Source organism: Cydia splendana, chromosome 5 (assembly GCF_910591565.1).
Source record: "Cydia splendana chromosome 5, ilCydSple1.2, whole genome shotgun sequence".
Taxonomy (NCBI): Eukaryota; Metazoa; Arthropoda; class Insecta; order Lepidoptera; family Tortricidae; genus Cydia; species Cydia splendana.
The window spans coordinates 9,877,072-9,899,342 of record NC_085964.1 but is presented as its reverse complement, the minus strand read 5'-3'; the positions used below and the strand labels follow the sequence as shown (position 1 = coordinate 9,899,342).

Sequence of the window (22,271 nt, the reverse complement as noted above, 5' to 3'; positions counted from 1 at the left end):
AACATAACAAAAATATATAAACACATTATAAAAAACCTAACCTAGGGTGCCGCCGGCAGCGGGGCAGGGTCCAAGCTGCCGGTGGTCAGGGCCGCAGAGTGAGGAATCGACGTACTATACGCGCCGTGTCCAAAATTACCGCCTTCTGCATCTGACCCTTGATCCAACCACCCAGCGAGAGTCTCTCTAGGTGTTGGTCGAGACTCTTCGCTATGAGACCGTTCGCTGACACGACTATAGGAACAATGATCGTCGAGTCAACATCCCACATAGCGGTTATCTCGTGGGCTAAGTCTAGGTACTTGCTGGACTTGTCCTTCTCGGCCTTCACGAGATTCTCATCATGGGGGATGGTGACGTCGACGAGCACGGTCCGGCGCTGCGATCGATCTATCAGCACGATGTCAGGCTTATTGGCTACAATAGTCCTGTCAGTGATGATAGATCGATCCCAATAGAGCGTGGCACGACCATTTTCGAGAACTGGCGCAGGTGAGTACTTGTAGTACGGCACTTCGCGGTCCACAAGGCCGTATAGGAGGGCAAGCTGCTGGTGAATAATTCTGGCTACGAGGTTATGTCTGTGCAAGTACTCGCCGTTAGCAAGATGAGAACAACCGGAGATAATATGCCTGAGTCACTCTCCGGGACGGCGGCATGCCCGACAAATGTCGACCGTACCGTCCTTCAGGATATATTTCCGATAGTTGTTCGTCATCATCACTTCGTCCGCAATTGCACAGGCAAAACCCTCGGTTTCTCCGAAGAGGTCCCCGAATCGTAACCAGTTCACCGACGCGAGCAGGTCCACATCGGGTCCCGTGAGGGCCTTGTAGAACCGCCCGTGTAGCTGCTTATCCTTCCATACCGCCTTGCGGTCCTCGGTGCTTAGTACTACAGGTTTGCGCCAGTTCTCGTTCGCCAAGGAGAGCGGCGTGAGGCCCTTGTCAGCTGCCACCACATCACAATGCATCCCACACTCGTTGTTGAGGAAATAATTCCTGAGATTGTACACCTCACGGTTGTGGAGATTTTTGGCGTTTAGAAAGCCGCGACCTCCACATTTCCGTGGGATGTACAATCTCATAACAGACGAGCGAGAGTGCAACATAGGGTGAGTGGTGAGCAGCTGTCGGACCCTCCGATCCAGGGCATCCAGCTCGGTCTGAGTCCACCTTAGTATGCCAAAGGAGTATGTGAGTAGAGGCATTACCCAGGCGTTGAAGGCGCGCACTTTGTTGCCTCCTGACAAAAGACTGTTGAGTACTTTTGTGAGCCGACTGAAAAAGCGCTCCTTCACCGACCGTCTAATACCTTCTTCCTCAATACCCAACGACTGTGACATGCCAAGGTATTTATAGGTTTCTGATTCAGAGATGGATCTGAAAGACATTGTCTCAGAAAGTTGTAAATTTGTTGAATTTACAACTTTCCCCCGCTGTACATGCATAACCGCACATTTATCGACACCAAACTCCATGTTGATGGCATTACTGAAGACTTCGGTAGTTTTCAGTAGCTCCATACCAAGTCTTGGCTATTTGGTGCAAATAATTTGAGATCATCCATGTACAGAAGGTGAGAAATGACTTCACCCCCTCTCCGAAGCCGGCAACCTAGTTCTAAATCCTTCAGCAAGGTACTGAGAGGATTCAGAGCTAGGCAGAACCACAGAGGACTCAGACTATCACCCTGAAATATTCCTCGCTCAATCCTTATAAAATCCTGCGGGCCAGGGCTCCCATCCCCGCCTCCTGGTTGACGAAGGACTGTGGTCCATTGCCTCATACACGCGCTTAGAAAGGCTCTTAAAGCTGTATCAACTTTATACAGCTCTAAGACCCTCTCCAGCCATGAGTGAGGCACCGAATCATAGGCCTTCTTGTAGTCAATCCAGGCTGCTGAGAGGGCCCCCCTGTTCCGCCGGATTTGTTGGCAGATGGTCATGTCTATGAGGAGGAGCTCTTTAGTACCACGGGACCCAACCCTACATCCATTTTGAGCAGAGGCCAAAATATTGTTTGCGACAATGTGCGCGTTGATTTTTGCTCTCAAAATGGATGTAAGGAGCTTGTAGAGTGTAGGCAAGCATGTGATGGGTCTGTAGTTCTTCGCTTCCGTGGTACTACCGGACTTATAGAGCAGGAAGGTGACACCAGTTGTTAAGGAAGGTGGGGGAGAACCAAGCTCGAGGGCTTGTTGAAATTGTGCTGCCAAGCAGGAGTGTGAGCATCGGAACCATTTTAGCCCGAAAGTGGTGCAATCCATCCGGCCCAGGACTTTTCCAGTTCTGGGCCGTGCGAATGGCACAACTTACGTCATCGGGGCTGATGGTGACTGCCCCCATAGGTTCGATGGACTCGCACTCACGCTCGACAACACTCATCCAACTCCCCTCGGTGTGTCCGACAGGCACTGACCAGATGCTACGCCAGAAGTCATTCATGACAGTAGCCTCCGGTGGCTGCGAGTCGGACGCACGAGGGTTGGTTTCCTCCCACTTTCGGTACATCTTCCTTTGGTCACTCTGGAAAAGACGGTTCTGCTGGAATCGGTCCACACGCTCTCTGTAGCGGCGAATACGGTTTGCCCATGCATAGACTTATTATTATTATATTATTTCTTAGGGCAATAAGTAATTATACAAATTATATTATTACATAATATATGAAACTTGTTTTTAAGTTATAATTATCATGAGTTCAGTTAAAAAAGTACAAGCAAACCACCCGCGAGAGCGAGTCGCGTTATAAAGTCGCGTAGACTTCAACTCGCGGATTGACATAAAGCCGAGAGAATATTTTGTCTCAAAATAGGCAGTTGTGCTACGGATTTTAGTTCAAAGTCGCGATCGTTGTCATTTTCTGACAGTGACACCTGATCGCGAGATTGTCGCGGCTCTCGCGCGTGAGTTGTGCTGCCAACACGCGACAAGCCGCCAAGTCGCGCCGATCTGTCTCTTCTCGCGCCTGTCGCGGCCAGTTGTGCTAGAGGTGCTGGGCATGTAGGCCAACTAATAGGCCAAAGAGTAGGACTATGAGTAGGACTTAGGCTCAACATACGCCATGTGCACGAAACTCGGAGTAAATATCTATGGAGCGGCCATTAACAGGCGTTCCCCTCTGCAAAAAGTCCGCGGCCGCCGGTCAAGGAGGTTATATAAAACTAGTTGCCACACGTCATACGCCATTCAGCAAACGTCAGTCTAAGCGGAATGATAGGAGCCGAAAATGCCGAATTGCAGCGTTTTCTCGTTCAAAATGAGATCGAAAACGTCTAGTCTACAAAAAGAACACGTTTCTTATCATATGTAGGTACTATTACATCTAAATATTATCAAATAGTGCATTAACTTTGCAAATAACTAAAAAACATTGTCAATCTGACAGTGATACCAGTTATATGGTATTAGATCTAATTTAGGGTAATTCTAAAGAAGACTTTCTAAATATTATTTAGGTACGAGTAGAATTTCTAATAGGAAATATTATGCGAAACTCTGCGTAGGGGGCGCGACTACCACAATCCATCACAATCTGGGGGTCCGCCGCGGAACAAGAAATATTAAATTTCGTTATCTAACCTCTCTATCACTATTGCATATTTGACCGATAAAGAGAAAAGAGAAAATTTACTAGCTAGCTTAGTGCTACACTCTGGCGGCAGAACATTGCAGTAATACGCCCTATTTGCGTTGCTTTTTGTTATATAATTTATGTAACACATTATTTTTATATAACACCTTAGTTTCATATCAACCTAATCTATTTAATCAAATAAATAGATCTATAAGAATAAAGAAAAGGGGGACGGGGGATCAAAAAGTAGTCGAAAACATCTCGCGTGATTTGTGCACAACTCCTAAATAACGTAAAATTACCGATAGACTATTTTTTGAAAATTAATTTTTCCTTTAGTGTCTACATATAGCTGGTGAAGCAGATCTTGTCAGTAGAAAAAGGCGGCAAATTTGAAAAATGTAGGCGGGAAGGGATATCGTCCCATAGAAAATTTGAATTTCGCGCCTTTTTTACTGACAAAATTTGCTTGACCAGCTATATATTTTTATTTAACATGTCAAATATTTTATTAATTTAAGGTATTTACGGCTGTCACTTTCCATAAATAGGCACTTTTAATTTATTACTCTGGTATCACCGTACCAATATTAGTGATGGGACACTATAAAAACCAATATCGGTAAAATCGATATAAACATAATGAATAATATACAGATGGTCATGATGCCTAGCGAACACCAGCCATATCGTACAAACCTCAAGGAGTGATATTCCTAGGCAGATTATGATCTGCCTAGTGACCACCAGCCATATCGTGCTAACTTCAAGGTGTGATATTCCTAAGCAGATCGTGAAACGCCGGCATGTCATGTTCTGACTAGTGATCACCAGCCATACCGTGTAAACCTCAACATTTAGGTATATCGAATAGAGTCTGGCTACTGAAATTTTACCCAAATGTTTGGCGGGAAATTCAAAAAATCTTGGGCTGGTCACACTTTGTGTAGTAGGAATTATAGTTTTGATACTAGAAAAGATTTTTGATTTTCTGTGCACACGTAAGGTACCTAAGGATATAAGTTAAATATACGTTGACGTGCACTCAAAGCCGGCTCACATAATTTCTACCACTATGTGAAGTACAGTCAACGATAAACACATATGTTAACACGAAGAATTGCGACCTGTAGAGGAGAACATCCGGACATACGAAAGCAAAATGCCCGAGTCAAAACGTAGACCTTCGCTTCGCTTCGGTCAACTATGTAAAGTAGCTACAGTCAACGATAAACACTTATGTTAACACTTTCTCACCATTATACCATTGTAACAAGGCGAAAAATGAAATGTAGTGTAAATAAGACCTAGCTCGATCATACCGTAATATTAATGCATCACCAAAAAAATACACAAGTACTATGCCAAATATGCTAAATGCTAAGTATCAAAATATTTATAGAGCACCAACCTTCTAATTTGTTTACATTTGCTTAGAAGTTGTAAACATTGCAGTTTTTCGTTATATAACGCTACAGGTCGACTTCGCACATTGTCGTAATTATTTACGAACTTAAATAATAGTTTGCGAACCTCACTCAGTATAGACATTATTAATATTACTTAAAATAAACCCCTTATAAACCGCAAACAATTTGAATGAATGACATAAATTGTCAACTGACTTTTAGCTTTTTTTTTCAAATCATAGACAATTGGTGATACAAGAACGAAATATCTGTCAACAATTTTTGGCTAGCCAGACTCTAAGTAGGATGTCCTACATTTTAGCAAATGATAACCATTGAAATGGCTTGACAGCCTACTTATAGTACGTGTTTGGGTAGCGTATGATTTTAGTACCTACCTAGCACCTACGCATTCTGCTCCAAATGCCACATAGAATGCAGCACTAGCAGTGGCAAAAAATGCAAAAGGCAGATTATTAAATGGCGGAGTTTCATGATATGCCTAGGAATATCTCGATATGCCCGATTTTACGATCTACCGCCGATATATATACTAATTATCCCCTACTCAATATCCCTTAAATGACATCCTATGGCCGCGTACCATTTCTGTCATCAGATCTGCATGCTCAATAGTATATTGCATTGCTTTCAGAAGTAAATCAACATGTAAAATATTAACTAATGAACTGATAATAAAAAATCATTCTATATCAGCTTGCAAGATTCGCCCTAAACAAATTGACAAACTATTAGAACAACATCTAAAAACAATACAAAAATTGAAAGTTAGTAAAATGCTGGTAGAAAGACTTGATATTGTAATATTATTATAATTGATAAAAGCAGAAATTAAAATTCATTGTCAATAAAATATCGACAATATTATCGGCGCGTCCCTCGCACTATCTAGGTTTACTTAAGTAGCTAACACACTATCGCACCGCACCAAGGTCATTGAGGGACACACCCATAAGTAAGAGGGAGAAAGAGATATCGCTTTCTCCCTCTTACTTATGTGTGCGTCCCTCAATGACCTTGGTGCGGTGCGATAGTGTGTTAGCTACCTTAGAACTGACATCATCTCGTTCACGGACAGGGTTGTCTGTGTTTGTTCTTGTACTTGTGTGAATATAGTTTTTGCTAGTGTTTGATAATTTTGTCGTGTGCGTGTGTAGCGACGCATGCTAAAAATGCATTAGTGTTAACATTATTTGTGTGCGTTACCTCGTCCCCCGCGCCCAAAACGACAGAATTTTTCAGATAGAAATTAGTGCGCGTCTCTACTCCATAGATATTTACTCCGAGGCACGAAATTTTTAAATTTTATTATTTGTTTTCTATAGGTTGTATAAGGGTTGTATCGTTGTTTTATTTTTCTTTTGTTTTTTGTTGACAACTTGTTGACAAAAATATCAAGTACCTATACGGCATGTTCCCACATTTTGTGTGAAAATAAAAAATAAGACTAGTAGTTAAGGATTATAAAGTAAACGATGCTGGTTTCGAATTGTTTTCGTGGAATACGGTTAGTAATTATGGGTTACAATCAAGTCAGAAAGCAATTGCCGTAGTCGTATAAATCATTGTCGGGATACAAGTGTGAAACACATTCACATAGGGCGAAGCTTGAGGCATCAGCTACCACTCATAAAATATAGCTTTGCGGGAGCCTCTTGTGGGTCTCCAGGCCATTCGGCTATTAATAAATAATTGATTAATAGCGTAGCTTTTATATTTGTTTATTGGCTCTCATGATAACACAAATTATTGTTGCTCTGTTTACTTCTCTTGTTTTACCTACAAATTGATTAGTGATTTAGTATGAATGCTGCATTTGCTGCGAGTTACTGAATCCCGAGCAATCGGAATTAAGAGTCTTTGAACATAATAGAACATCTCGCTACGCTCGTGATTCTAACTAGCATTTTGATGTTGGACTAATAAGCTAACTCTGCACCGATTTGGAAGGGACAAAGTGTGGGACTGCCATAATAAACGTCATATTTTTTTATGTCTGGCTAATGAAAGATGAACCTACAAATTAAACGCGCAAATTAAAATAAATCTGTAGCAGGCAACTCTTTGACTACGAGGATTGCATTAATCTTGATACTCTTTATCATTTATATATTATTATCAGACCTTAGTATTTTTTCCGGATTAACACTACTTGCACGTTTTGCTTACGTTAAGTTAAGGACAAAATTGAAATTGGCGCGTTTTTGCTGGTTCATCTTTCATTAGCCAGACTTTGTAGAGATTTGAAGTTTATAGTGACTAATAGCCACACTTTGTCTTTTCAAAGTTTGTGCAGAGTTATTACCAGACCCCGTTTTCAGTGGTGAAATTTTAATGCAAGGGTTGGCACTCACTCCCCCACCGTGCGGGTAAAATTCCGCAAGCTATTGGGTAAAAATACGCATATGGGGTAATTAATAAAGAATATTAAATAACTATTTATACTTACGATATTGGCTAGTGCTTGATTATTGCATCAAAACTTGACTTAAATGAAGGGTCAGGGTGGGTATGAAATTATACATCAATAATGCGACGTGTGTCGAATTGCTTTCACTTTGCGTCCGCAGCTCACGTGGTTCCAAAATATCGACACAATAGACATAAAATCCTGCTAATACACACTTCGCTGACTTCGCTTCCTTCTGTCCTTGTGTCTCTCCAATATCTTGGTCCAATGTGTATTTTATCTCACATTCTGCTTAATGAGAGAGTGAGACGCAATGACATTGGACAAATAAATCGGACAGGTGGAATACCACCCTAGCGACTGAACTGTGTAGGACTATGTATTTATTACCTACTCTACTTCCTGTTTTGGAAATCCTTCAAGTAATATATGCGAGCAATCTAATACTGGTTTATCAATCTGTTATAGGCTTACTAAGGACATTAATAGTCGTCACATAAGAACATTAGCGCCTCAAGCATATGCGTTGATTGAGGGTTCTGCTAAGACCCTTATAAATACAGCTGGACGTAAACTGTTTGGACCAACAGGGGAAGAGGTAAACTATACCTAACTATTTTACTCAGATACATGAAGTGTAGCGATAGCGACAGCTGTAGAAAGAGAAAAGCGTTTCAAGCGTTATATAGTGAGTAGGTATGGTGTACCATTATAAATAAATAATCTGCATTTTATATGCAGAGCTAAGAAAGATGTTTAATATGTATATATCTCACAAAAATAGTAGATTGTTAACTAAGGGATGAAAGGCACTCATTTCTGCCGAGTGCATTCGAGCGCCAATAGTCCGAGGCTGAAATGATGCCCTTCATCCGAGTTAAACACTCTACTTTTCATTTCGAATACGAGGAAAGTAAAATGCATGGGATTTTTTAAAACATGAGAAAGTAGACATTTTTATAGTAAATCTTGAGGGTACTTTCAGTTAACAATTTAGGCAAAAGTATCGTTATTTATGGAATGGGGAGATAAATATTAGAATGGAAATTGTATAACAAATCCATTTAAACCCAAATTTCAATTGCTTATCGTAAAAAAATTGATATAGTCGTACTTGGAACGTAAAATGCTCTAGTGCAGAAACGTACGTATCATTTTCTGCACACCTTTTAGAACAACAATGACCCTCTTTCAGAGCATGAGAAATGAAAAAGTTTTTAATAAAATATTAAGAATTTTGCTGATCCTAGAATGTACCTATAAGCAGGTAGGTATGTATTTCTTTTCTTACTTCTCGACCAAAATTTGTCAATCGTGTGCAAATCTAAGCCCAGTTATACGAGTACCTACTTACATTGTATTAATTAAGGTAAGCTTAATAGCATTCTAGATTGTGTTCCTAGATTGTTCGGGATGTTGACTTGGGAGATAAGTATTGTCTGATCACTGGTGCCAACGGCGGGCTCGGACTTGAGATGACGCGCTGCCTCAACGCGCGTGATGCCCACGTCCTCATGGCTTGTAGAAACACATACGCGGCCAATTTTGCCAGTAAGAAAGTCTGCAAGAACTTGGATCGTTTGAGTACAGGTGAAGTAAACTTAGCCTCGCTTCGATCTGTGAAGAATTTCACGGACCGGCTCGTGGCAGAAGACAAGTAAGCCTTGAGTTTTCATTTTACTCCGCACATAATATAAAATCGCGATTCACACGTCCCGTTTACTAATGTCGGCTGTATACACTCGCCGAGTCTCGGCACCGCTCCGATCCCCGATCCAATCGGAGAAGCGCGAGACGAGACAAGGAACAGAGACGAGCAGCACGTACACACTCGTTCTCGGCCTGTTCGGGGTCCCTCGACGAGTGTGTACAGCCCGCATAAAAAGTAATACTTACACGCGAAGTTTTAGATAAATTGGCCGGATATATCACCAAATTTTATTATATAGCATTATATTCTAAATCTGATACTGCCACTTATTATTATAGGGATTTGCCCAATCGGCTTAGCTGAACATGTCCGCTATAGGGTAATTCGCCAGTAACTGGCCATTGTTAGTAATTGGCCACCAAATGAATTCTATTCACCTATAAACAGAGTTCATTTTAGTATAAGGTTTCAATAACTGGCCAGCCTTCAATAACTAGCCGCCTTATACTAAGAAGGGGTCCAGTAAAAAAGTAGCTGTGAATTATATGGTACATTTTTTTGCTAATTATGAAGCAATATTTTTTTTTGTAATTTAGTTAATATAAGTACCTACTATAAAATAAAAAATATAAAATTGCCCGTTAAAGAAATATAGCAGAGGGATTTGATAGGCAAACTTTTAAACAACTTTCGCGCGGCGTCCCATTGTGTGTGGCTTTCCATCAGGGAAGGGTCTTTATGCATCACCTGCAATAAAGAGCTTTTTATCAGAATTTCTATGGAATTTCTATTGGAATTTCAGATGGAAACATCCCTATTGCACTTGAAGCATAAGGAACCTTCTGTGATGGAAAGCCACATATTATCTTTTGTTAATTACTAAATTCCTGGCTTCACGCGCAAAGTTTATACATAAGTATGTATGCATAAAGGTCTCTGCCCATTACACCGTATCATACCATAACCGTAGTAGGAAGTTTATGAGAAATGATGACCAGGAATGTAGCACAAGCTTATGAGCGACTTTTTATATTTAGAGTTATGTTATAATACCTACCTACATATTCTCTGCATTGATTGATTAGGCGATGAACACAGGTGTAGGTATCCCAGGTCGTCAACATGCTGGGGCATAATATTTACTTTAATGGAAACCTGCATTTTTCAGAAAATTCGACATTGTAATTTTAAATGCCGGTGTTTTTGGTATCCCACGGACTCTTACGGAAGACGGACTAGAAACAATATTTCAAGTCAATTATTTAAGTCAAATATACATGCTCATGAACATTGAAAAACTTTTAGCTCCTAATGCTCGCGTAGTGTTTCTTACATCGGAGTCTCACAGGTTGGTTGAAACAAATTAGTTACAGTAGTAGGTACCTATTCTATGGGGATGTCCCATTGTACGACGAGACATTGTAAATACAACCATTGAGGAACGAGGTCAATGCCGCCAATCTGTTTGCGGGAAATTTTGTACACGAGGTACCTATCATTCTTTTTTTACAAACGTAGGAAATAAACCCTATCTGCTTTTGACTGCTGAAACTAAAACCTATTAAAGTCAGAGGCGCGTTTGGAAGCAATGGAGACTACCTTATGGAAATTAACACGTATATGTGACGTCCCACGGTCAAAGGTACCTTATGGCGGGTATGGAGTTATGCATACCCTAGTAATCTACAATAAATAACCTATCGATAACACAAAAGATCAACCTTCTAGGTTGCGTAGTTACAGAGATATGATTTTTTGAAAATAATGTTGTGAAATGAGCAACTTTACGATAGAGAAGTTTTAAGTTTAGCCGCCTAAAAAACTATGTTCCTGAAGTAAGTTACATAGTTGACTACAAATAATAATGCCGTATATATCTGAGATTAAAAAAATATTGCGACTTGTTCTGTAATGCAAATAGAAACTTTTGATATCGACTGATTTATGTGTATACTAACCAATCTCTTGAAAATAAAGTTTTATTTCATTTTCACGATTGATTGCAATGAGCTCTCAAGATTTAAATTGTATCTATTAGAAAACGACACTGACAGACAGTTTAAGCAAAAAACAATACCGATTTAGAGGTGAAAATGTATTTTCTGACTTTTTCATATAAAATCACAAAATTGAATATTTTTACTTTTAATGTGACACACAATCAATTTTTCTGAGCACATATGAAAGAAATTCTGTCATTCAAATGAAATAAATCCTAAAACCCCAAATAAATACTATATTTAACCCCTTATGCCACTTTAAACTTACATAACAATAACAGTATTTGCTCCATACATTTACGAAAAGGTACCTTATGGAAATAAATCTAATAATACATCACTACAAAATATCAATCATATTATGGTTTATCTTTTATGAATAGAAAATATTAATTTACATTAAACTGCCCCCAATTTAATTAGTTCTTCGTCATAATAATCTTAAAAAAGACCAATAATTTGTATGTAATGAAAAGGTACCTTGTGGTCAAGTTACATGATGAGGCATGATGATGATGGAACAGTTAGGATAAACTAATAATATTTTGGGGTTAAGATGGTATAAACCGTCTATTTCTTATCAATAATATATTTCGGTTGCTATTGAAGATAAGCGGCATTGAGGTTCAATGACCTCAGATATTCCATAAGGTAATGCGTCGGGTATTGGCATTTTTCAGCAAACCAATGGCTGATTTACTGCATGCGACCAAACCAAATGAAGATTATTCTAGTTAAGAAAGACTTGACGAGAGTAACTTTGGTATAATAGCAGTCTACTTGGATTTGTGATGTCGGTCTATGTACGGTTATAATATTTGCGAGGCGCCCCAACCAGAACTGAAATTATCAAATTAGTTTTGCAGAATGCTAATACAGTTCTCTACCAAACTTCTTTTCCCGTATTGACTAGTTTTTTTGGGAATTTTCAATCTTTTTTCCATAAGGTACCTTTTCTACTAAACTCTGAGACGACATTACTAGGCTTATAACTAACTTATAACAAAAATAAAAACAGGTAAACAAACGTTACGCATTAAGGTTTCAGATCACACAATAAAAAAAAATTGAGCCTTATTTCACCTCTTTACAAAACATTTAATATCTCCGAAACTAGAAACCCTCATAAGGTACCTTTTCCCGTGGAACGTCACATATAAATTAAACGATTGCTCTAAATTAAAATGTACAACATTATTAATTCGAAAAGTTAGAAATCTGACACAACTGTTAGATAAAACATTGTTGCCTAGCAACCATCATTATACGATAAGAATGAGGTTTTAATACTTTTCCTCAACAATGTGTAAGGCCGATTCTTTTCTTCAGTATAACAAGCCTTGGTCTTGGCATTGGTTTTGTAAACATATCTGCCAGTTGGTCCGTTGTGGATATCCTTTCCACAGTTAATTGTCCATCGAGAACCTTTTCTCTTACGAAGAAGTGTCTAATCCGTATGTGTTTAGTTCTTTTGTGGAACTCAGGATTATAGGCCAGACGAACTGCAGCCTCGTTATCAACGAAAAGGGTCGGAATCTCCTTGATCTGTGTTAGTTGGCTGAATATTCTCTGAAGCCAAATTAATTCCTTTGTAGCCTCACTGGCCGCAACGATCTCAGCTTCAGTTGTGGAGATTGAGACCGATGGTTGTCTTTGGCTCAGCCACGAAACAGCTCCCCCTGCGTATAAACAGGTGACACCAGTAGTCGATCTTCCTGTTGTCTGATCTCCTCCGTGGTCAGCATCACTATACCCAGTGATAAAGTCTTTGGGATGGTCTGATTTGTACTTTATACCGAAGCTGCTTGTTCCCTTCAAGTATCTGAAAATCTTTTTGACCATGAGCCAATCCAATTCGTCAGGGTTCTCAAGTTTTCTAGATGCGATCCCAACCGCATATGCTATATCTGGACGAGTTCCTACCATCAGGTACGTCAGAGCACCTACTGCTTCTCGATATGGAAAGTCCTTTTTTCGTTCTACTACTTTCCCTGTTTCAGTAGTCAGTGTCACTGATTCCTTTTGAATGGGAGTTGATAGGGGATTACAGTCAGCCATATGAAATCTCTCTAGAATTTTCTTGGTGTAAAATTCCTGTTTTATGCTGATAGATCCATCGTTATCTTGGATAATTTCTAAACCTAAGTAGTAGGATGCAGATTTTGTAGTTATCTTCAACCTTTTTTGCAAGTCTTTTAGAAATTCCTTAGTAACTTCTGCATCCGTAGCAGCAACTAGCCCATCATCCACATACAATGTTATAAGAAGCTTCTTTCCATTAATCTTCTTAACAAATAGGCAACTGTCTGCATCACTCTGCGTGAAGCCTAAGTCTAAAAGGATTTCAGCGAAGCATGAGTTCCAACAGCGTGGTGCTTGTTTCAGACCATATAAACTTCGTTTTAGCTTCCAGACTTTCATTGAGCCATCATTGAAGCCATCTGGCTGATCCATGTATATGTCTTCTTGAAGTTTTCCATACAAGAATGCTGTTGAGACGTCGAATTGCGTGAGTACCAGTCTTTCCTTAGCCGCAACGCTTATGAGCGCTCTTATTGTTGCCATCCTTGCGACAGGACTGAAAGTTTGGTCATAATCAACACCTTTTCGCTGCTTAAAGCCTTTTACCACAAGGCGCGCTTTAAATTTATCTACAGAGCCATCAGGGTTTCTCTTGATTCTATATACCCATTTTGAAGAGAGCGCCTTTCTGTTTGGCGGTAGTTCACTGAGCGTCCACACGACGTTTTCTTTTAAAGATGCTAACTCTTTTTTCATGGCATCCTCCCATTTTTCTCTCAGAGGGCTCTTTATAGCCTCTCTGTAGGACTGAGGATCTGTAAAAGTGTCAACATTACATACATAGTCGTCGATTTTATCTGGATGTCGAAGGGTCGATCTTGGTCTTAATTCGTATCTGGGCGGTACCGTATTGGAGTTCACGGTGTCAAAATATGCTTCTTCCACGGGTTCTTCTTCAATAGGAACTGACGCAGACGCTATTGGATTCATTTTATCAGCTGATGCTTCGTCGTCAGCTGTCATGGATCCTTCTGGTCTTTCCTCAGAAAGCACTCGATGTTCACCAGCGCTTAGCGAATCTTCGACTTCTTGTCTTTCATCGGTAAGAAATGGAATTTCACCGACGCTTCAACTCGAAGCTTCAGCTTTCGAATCTTCGACTTCATTTTCCTCCCTAAATTCGAACGGCGATGTATTTTCTTGGCGATATATTGGTAAGTCGTTTGGTACCGGTACGCCAAAGTTTAATGTTGGACGGCTTTCTGGTGATACTATTTTTATCTCCAGTTCATTGGGTTTGAGATCTCTATATTTCAGAGGAACTTTAATCTCCGAGTTTTCTCCGTTGAGCGGCTTTTCATCAAATATGACATCGCGAGATCGTATAAGTCTATATCTGTTGTTTTCTATTGCTGCCCATATACGGTAACCGTCATCATTATCGTATCCGACGAGTCTTCCTTTAAGTGCTTTCTTCGAAAGTTTCTGTCTCTTTTGTTTTGGAATATGAGCATAACACGTGCCGCCAATTATCTTTAAGTGGGATATTTTTGGCTTCTTACCATTCCATATTTCAAAAGGTGACTTATTTTCGACTCTGGAGGGACCCGTTCTATTAATGACATATGTCACCGTGTTCACGATCTCTGCCCAAAGCGCTTGAGGGAAACCTTCGCCGCTGTACATAATCGTTCTAGCTGCTTCGACTAAAGTACGATGGTCGCGTTCGCAGCAAGTGTTTTGCTCCGGCGTGTATGGCATTGTCAGCCTCTGTTTGATTCCATTCTTAGCAAGAATCTCTCTGACATCTTTATTGTCATATTCACCGCCATTGTCACTTAAAAGTGTCTTTATTGTGTGACCCGCATTGCGTGCTTCTAAAATCATTTGTTCTAGTTTCTGTTTTACTTCAGACTTGGCTTTCATAAAGTATATCAGACGATATCCAGAGTAATCGTCACGAAACAGAACGAAATAACGTAAATTTGTGATAGAGTTGGGAAATGGTCCGCACACGTCGCTATGAATTAGCTCACCTGGCTGTGATGCTCTAGTTCTCGTACAAAATTTCTGTCTGTGCGATTTACCAAATATGCAGCTTTCGCATAATGAGTCATCTATGGGAAGCTCTATCCCTAACTCTCGTTTCACAAACGTTTTAATATGCCGCTTATTCTGGTGGGCAAATCTCTCATGCTAAAGTTGAGTCTCTGTTGTTAGATAGGCCGCCATCTTCTTTGGTATGACATTTTTGACATCTAATTTATAGAGACCACCACATTTTTGACGTCTGCCAATAGCCTTGACAATTCCATTGATAGATATACTGCAATTTTGAGTTGTAGATATAAACTTGCTATCGGGATTCTTATCGTGAGCCGCTAGGACCGAGAATAGGTTTTTCTGGATACCTGGAACATACCATACATCTTCTAAAGTGACAGTAGAAAGTTTTTCATTTACATTAGCTTCTAAGACTACCGATCCTTTTCCTTTGGCATTTAGAACATGACCATTGGCTGTTGTAACGGTATGCGTGTCTTCAAAATTATGAAAAGTTGTAAACAAGTCACCTCTATTAGTAATATGGCTGGTGGCACCATTATCTACGTACCAATTGTCCTTGTCGTGCTCAACGGCTAATACTTCTTCCTGCACCAGCATAACTGTCATGTTTACTACTGACGCTTGCGAAGTAGATGGCGTACTGTCGCCATTCTGTGCATTGCTGTTCTTCGGAGGTTTGCCATCTCGTATCCATTTTTGACAGTTCTTGACGCGATGACCGATTTTTGAACGTTAATTGCATTTAATCTTCTTATCTTTGTTCTTCTTATCAATTACTCGTACATCATTCGAGTGAGTACCTAATGCTTCTTGATCAGGTACGGAATTACCTTTGATTGATCTTTCGTAAGCACAAAGATGATTTGTTAAACTCTCTATTGTTCTATCTGCTTTCGGAACTAAGAGCCAGCTACTTTTAAATGATGAATATTCCTCGCTTAGTGTGTCAAGAATTTTACAGATCAAGAGGATGAAGAGGAGTTCGGGTAACTCATTTTTATCTTTTTTCAAATCTTGATTAAGTTCGGACCAAATATTCTTCAACTTACTCATATGCGTCGCTATGTCATCTTCTGAGTTCCGTTTGAATCCGAAGAAGCTCATGCATAAGTTATAGCTTTTATCTTCATTAGTCCCGTCAAACAATCTGTGGAGTTCTAACCAGACTTCTCGAGCAGTGTTGTACCGCATGACTTTTTGAAGAGTATCATCAGTCATGTTGCTTGGCAAGAGGAGCAAAGCACTACAGTCAGCCTTCGTATAGGTAGCAAGCTGGTCTCCTGCCCCCGCTGCCACTGCTGCTTCCTCTACAAGAGCGGGCTTCGTTAATTTACCTTCGACAACATCCAACGCATTTGGAATGCTCCTTAAGGCGATACATATTTTATATTTCCACGTTGACCAATTACTTTTACCTTCGAGATTACCGATCAACAATTTTGTAGTCGTTAAATTATGATCCATCATGCTTGGCACATCACCTATTAAAGTCAGAGGCGCGTTTGGAAGCAATGGAGACTACCTTATGGAAATTAACACGTATATAAATTAAACGATTGCTCTAAAGTAAAATGTACAACATATATTGATTCGAAAAGTTAGAAATCTGACACAACTGTTAGAATAAACATTGTTGCCTAGCAACCATCATTATACGATAAGAATGAGGTTTTAATAAAACCAATCGCTGATTTGTCGATGAAGTTAACAATTCACAACCCGTGTAGGGTACTATTGTTTAAAAAGAAGCGCTCGTGTACAGAATTTCCCGCAGACAGATTTGGCCGCATTGCCTCTAACGAGCAATAAATACTCTTTGATAATCAACTAATCATTCAGAGTTAGCCAGATCGCCGTCAGTGCCTTATTTATTAGGCATCTGTTATCTGTTCCATAATCGGCTATAGCGCCACTTGCACCACGTCACTAACCCGGGGTTAACCGGTTAAACCTGGAGTTGCCATGGTTACCAGTACAATTTCACACTGGATTAACGGTTTAACCGCTTAACCTCGGCTTAGTGGGATTGTGCAAGTAGCCCTTAGCGAGAAATGAGAGGTGTCGACACAGGTGAGCTTTTTCTTTTTGAAAAAAATTGTCACTGAATATTCAGCGATCATTGATTTAATACATACCAATACTCATGGTCATATGTAGACGAACGCAAAAAAGGGTTAATTACTGGATTACTTTGTAATTTATAACGAACAAAAAATATCTAGATACTTACTTTTATCACTTTATCACATATTACCCGATGTTCTTTTAAAGGTACGTAAACTGGCCTTTAGAGAAAAGGCTACTACCTACCGAGGAGATGTTTTCGCTGCCGGCAAGTGAATATACTTCAATCAAGGCTTTCAACGTATCCAAGCTATGCTGCATTTTCGCGATGCACTACCTGGGCTACCGGTGGATGAACACGGGCAGGAGTGTGTTCAGCGCCACCCCCGGTTCGTTCATCAAAACAAAACTGTGTACCAATTGGTGGGTCTACGAGTTGCTCTACATGACCATGCAACCGTTTAATAAGTCTATTGTAAGCATTTTATTTTTTATTTTTATTAAATTATTACGTAGTCTGGTCTCGTCGCTAGTTAAGGTACTCGCGGGCTTGGTTTCCGCAACTCGATGTCATTAATCCCATAGTTGCTCAGTATGACCTATATATTCACCCCATAAATTATTGCAGGTGACTAAAATAAACACCCGTATAATAATGATTATAGTCATTTCATTTATGCAAGAGCTCGTTACCAGAAAAAAGTTGTAGGTATACTAACCCATAATCATGAACTTAACTGGTTGTTACAGCCCCAAGCCGTTGCCACGCCATTGTACTGCGCAACTTCGCCCGAGCTGCAGGGGATGACAGCCGTGCATTTCAAACACTGCAAGCGTTGCGAGGAAAGCGAGCTGGCGCTCGACTCCCATCTGTCGTTCCGGCTGTTCGACATGACGCTGCGCATGGTCGACGAGCGCGTGCGACGCTTCGAGAGCCCGCTCCTCGAGGGCAAGGAAAAACCTAAGCCTGAAAAAGTTCCTAAGGAGCCCATCGAGGACGTCCTTATCTCTAACTATTCAGGTTAATTAACTCGCTTCACTAACAACTAATGGAAGAAGAAGCAGGACTGAGTGATAAGGCTGATTTAGTCGTAAGCCGCACACGGCGCGGCTTTTTGTTTTTCTTCGACATTACGTCTCTTAGATTAGTTGTCTGTGCCAAAGAGAATTTAGACTAGAGGAAAAAATAAGGATCATAGTATAGTCAAATGGCGTTCTAAAAGTGTTAATCATTTGTGTCGAAAGATGGCAGTAAATGTACTGACTATATAATTTACTTTGACAATATTCCTCTATTTCAAATTCTCTTTGTCTGTGCTTATATACGTAGGTAACTTTTAAAACACATTCTAGCAATAAATTAATACGTGATTTTTAAATATTCTTTTATTTAACAATAGTTGACAAAGAAATACAATGAAGTCTTATAAATATTTTTGTATACGTACAAAGATGGTCTAACATCACTCGTAACAATTTAAATGAAATAGATTATAATGTAGTAATACTTAATGGAATTCATCAAAAGATAATAAATGCATTTTATAACGATGAAAGTAACGTAACATAATATGTAAGTTCAAAAAGGCACAGAGTTATATATATTTTGAAACTTAAGGATAATAATGAATGCTTAATGCTAAATTACATATTTGCAGTTGCTTAGAAAAAATTATGTGAGCTGAATAAGCTAACTATTAGGTTATCTATCTCATGAAAATAACGACATCAAATGTAACCACGGGCTATCAGGGCCATGTATATTTATTTGGCAGCTAATTTTTTTCAATTCCGTGACATAATTTATGTTGCGGAATTCTACGATTGCTCTAACGATTGTTTTCCTCGCGCTTTCTTAAAATGAAGAGTTTACGTACGTTTTTTATAACATGTTTCTTTTTATTCTATACTTATAGTTACATATAGAAATTCGACATTAAAAAACGACGTGTTTACAGCAAATATTTAACCGCAACAATATCAATTCTTTTAAATGTTTATTATCTAGGTCCTCTAGCAGTTCCATATTTTAAATTTTATCAGTCCTATAGACGAGTTGAGCTCATATCATAGCATAGGATGGCCTTTTTCTTACAAATGTATTATTTTAATTTACTTGATATATAATGCTTATGCCTAATCGGTAAACATAATTATTATCATAATTATGTTGCCTAAGTTGAAGATTTTAGAACAACATATGCTCCGAATAACAAGATCGAAGACATTAAAATAGATTGAAGTGATAGCTATCTACGTTGTAAATAGTAAGGCTAATTTAAGGCCAAGAACGCACCTGCTTTTTTTGGGCTGTCGAGATCATTTAATATACAGACCATAATATATCAGATTAAAATTAGTAAGTTCGACTGTAGGGTCCAACTGATATTTATTTTATAAAACAGACACTCAGTGAGCAGAGCGACAGATTTCGGTACAACGGCGTCTTTGGAGCTTCAGCGTCTTAATGAAATGCCCTATACAACAGGCTGAGAGCGGAAGTCTGTGCGCGGGACGATTGAATATGTATTATCGCTTCGCTCACCGGCGCAGGTCGCGATCAGTGTGAAATGCGTCCATCCTGAATAAAAATCACTGCTATTATGATTTTTGTCTGTTTTTACTAGTTACCGTCTGATGTATTGACCAGTATCAGTAAATTTTACTGGTTTACTAAGATATAATTTTATGTGAAAAAAAAAAACAGGAGCGTTCGTGTTAAGTAAACATTGTAAAATAAAAATAATATAAGTACAGTACTTAATTAATATGGATGTTAAAGATCTGAACAGGAGGCTGACGACGACCATGTTTTACTATTTTTTGTTATAAAATAAAGTCTAGTAACATAAACGACCAGCGCAGGCGTAATTAATTAAAACTATATTTTTATGATTTTATACTTTAAAAGAACGGATTTGCGATTTCGTACAAGGTACATATGTACCTACTTATGTAGTTGTTGTCCGCCAGGCAATTAAGAATATCATAGCCTCTCTAGATAATGAAACAAAATGTGACAGCCACTTATCTCGTTGTCATAAGATTCATGAAGTGTGCCAATGACGTCACGTCGTTAATTTACTTCTAAAATAATAAGCTATTTTACTCACAATTATTAATTTTCACTTTATGACGGTTATCAACTATTTTTATTATGAATGGAGTTAGTGACGGGACAATATAGGTACTGAGATAAATCCACCTCCTTTATTTGAGTTTTTGGATGTTTTATCTACCTTGTATACCGCGTATTTTTGTAAAACGAATCTCGTGACTGCTGTTAAACAATTTAATTTATGGACAGTTAACTAGCCTATTATTGTTATCGACAGTGATCGTTAATTTTCCAGCAATTTTGGTGCAGCATAGTAAAAATAATGGATTTTCTTCAATTTTTGAAGTGAAAACTTCTTTAGCGGCGTTGTGCAAAAATTCTTAAACTCGCGACAGGTTACGTGACCGACAGATTCGACAGATTGAAAATTCGTAAGACGCGTGACCTGATCGAAAAACTGTTACAATGTCATTGAGTTTTCACTTCTGCCGGCACTCCCGGAGTGCAACCCGTTGTTTTTTTTTCTAGGGAGAGGATTGGTTAAGGTTAATATTACTGTTATTAACCTTAATTATCTATTCCACCTAGAGTAGGGCATACAGATGCTTTTAACCAACGATGCTGCACCAAAATTGCTGAAAAATTAACGATCACTGGTTATCGATCAAACTCTGATGATACCGAATATCAAAAACTGATATGACAATGAACTTATCAACTTTACGCATGAGATAAATATAAAAATCACGAATCAATCATCAAAAAAAATGCCTGCTCTAAGACGTTTTGGCTACTCTGAGCTGTCGGAAGCTTTTTTCGTGTCTTCATCACTTTTTGTAACTCGTAATCATACAGTACTGTGCGGTGTGTGTAGATACCTAACTATGCCTTTCTAGACTTACGACAGTCGGGGCAGAAGGTGATGCTTTCGCCTGACGTATGCCTTACAAGTACAGGTTAAGTTTACCATTTGGCACAATACCCACCTTGATAGCCGCTCCAGACATTGTTACAGTCGAAGATAACCTTAACCCATTGTAATAAGGTGTATATTCACTATGTGCGATGTTATGGTGTCCTAGTACAGGAGGATGCGTTTCTCGACCTGCTTGCGGCAGATGGGGCAGACGGTGATGCGGTCGCCGCACATCTGGCACATCCCGTGGCCGCACAGGAAGATCATGTTCTTCAGCCGGTCCAGGCAGATCGGGCACATTGTCTGCAACAGAGAAACATAATATATTAATATAATAGCTTATTTACGTACCTATCTATGTATTATATAGATAGCTTTTTTGTGTCGCATTAGAGATGGCTACGCGTACGTCATCTTCCTAGTGATGTCCCAGCGTCTGCTACGACTCACTGGGATCGCTATTTCCTCACAATGTTTTCCTTGAACTTTAAACACATTGAGTGCCGGGAACCCGTTCGGGGGTTCTTTCTCTGTTTGTAGTCGTTTTCATCTACAAAGTGTAAAAACGCTGGAATCGGCCCCGAGCGTAGCGCTACGAAAACGTTGATAATTAATGTGTTAAGAGATTCATACAAAAGTTTCGAGAAACTCATCGCCCTCATCGGTATACCTATACCGATATGCGCTTATAGTAGGGGAGCCCAAAAGGGGATTTTTGTGTTTACTCGAGCGCGTCAGATTAAGATATGAGTGATATCTTGCTACCCCGTGTAGTCTACCTTTACCCCTTTTAGCCATCTATGTTGAGCCCTTGGTAGGTGAGGGGGTTCAACAAATTGTTAAGCAGATTGTGGATTTGGTCATATAACGCTAACGGCCAAATTAACGCTATAATTGTGCTATTACTAAATCTGATAATTATTTGCACGTATTTCCTTAATCTGACGGTTACAATGTAAAAATTAGGCGTCAAACTTGTGTTCGTCAGATTAAGAAAATGCCTACAAATAAGTGTTATATTAAGTTATAGAAAAAATATAGCATTAACGTGGACAAAAACGACAAAACCTACAAA

At 39.4% G+C, this 22,271-nt stretch overlaps 2 protein-coding genes across 4 annotated transcripts in view; one reads left to right on the top strand and one right to left on the bottom strand.

Moving 5' to 3' along the window:
• Positions 1 to 6,386: 6,386 nt before the first annotated feature.
• On the top strand, positions 6,387 to 18,595 carry LOC134790691 (WW domain-containing oxidoreductase-like). Of its 2 annotated transcripts, none has more exons than XM_063761593.1 (6): positions 6,387 to 6,515; positions 7,887 to 8,016; positions 8,822 to 9,075; positions 10,238 to 10,417; positions 17,430 to 17,611; positions 17,973 to 18,595. In XM_063761593.1, exons 1-6 carry the CDS (start codon positions 6,484 to 6,486, stop codon positions 18,185 to 18,187), a joined length of 993 nt encoding a protein of 330 aa, XP_063617663.1. In that variant the 5' UTR covers positions 6,387 to 6,483; the 3' UTR covers positions 18,188 to 18,595. The 2 variants fall into 2 exon arrangements, with proteins under 2 accessions (XP_063617663.1, XP_063617662.1); XM_063761592.1 differs by having other exon boundaries at positions 17,430 to 17,697; positions 17,973 to 18,594.
• Positions 18,591 to 22,271, bottom strand: part of LOC134790656 (E3 ubiquitin-protein ligase MIB1) — a 274,710-nt gene continuing 271,029 nt past the window's right edge. For both annotated transcript variants that reach the window (XM_063761528.1, XM_063761529.1), the window contains exon 17: positions 18,591 to 21,499. In XM_063761528.1, the coding sequence (XP_063617598.1) occupies positions 21,359 to 21,499 (141 nt within the window). In that variant the 3' untranslated portion in view covers positions 18,591 to 21,358. The remainder of the gene's footprint in view (positions 21,500 to 22,271) is intronic.

Excerpts from the sequence above, each read along its gene's own strand:
- LOC134790691 (XM_063761592.1), top strand. The coding sequence starts at position 6,484 with ATGCTGGTTTCGAATTGTTTTCGTGGAATACG. Across the intron at positions 6,516-7,886 it reads AATTGTTTTCGTGGAATACG|GCTTACTAAGGACATTAATA; the intron begins GTTAGTAATTAT and ends AATCTGTTATAG. Across the intron at positions 10,418-17,429 it reads CTTACATCGGAGTCTCACAG|GTACGTAAACTGGCCTTTAG; the intron begins GTTGGTTGAAAC and ends GTTCTTTTAAAG.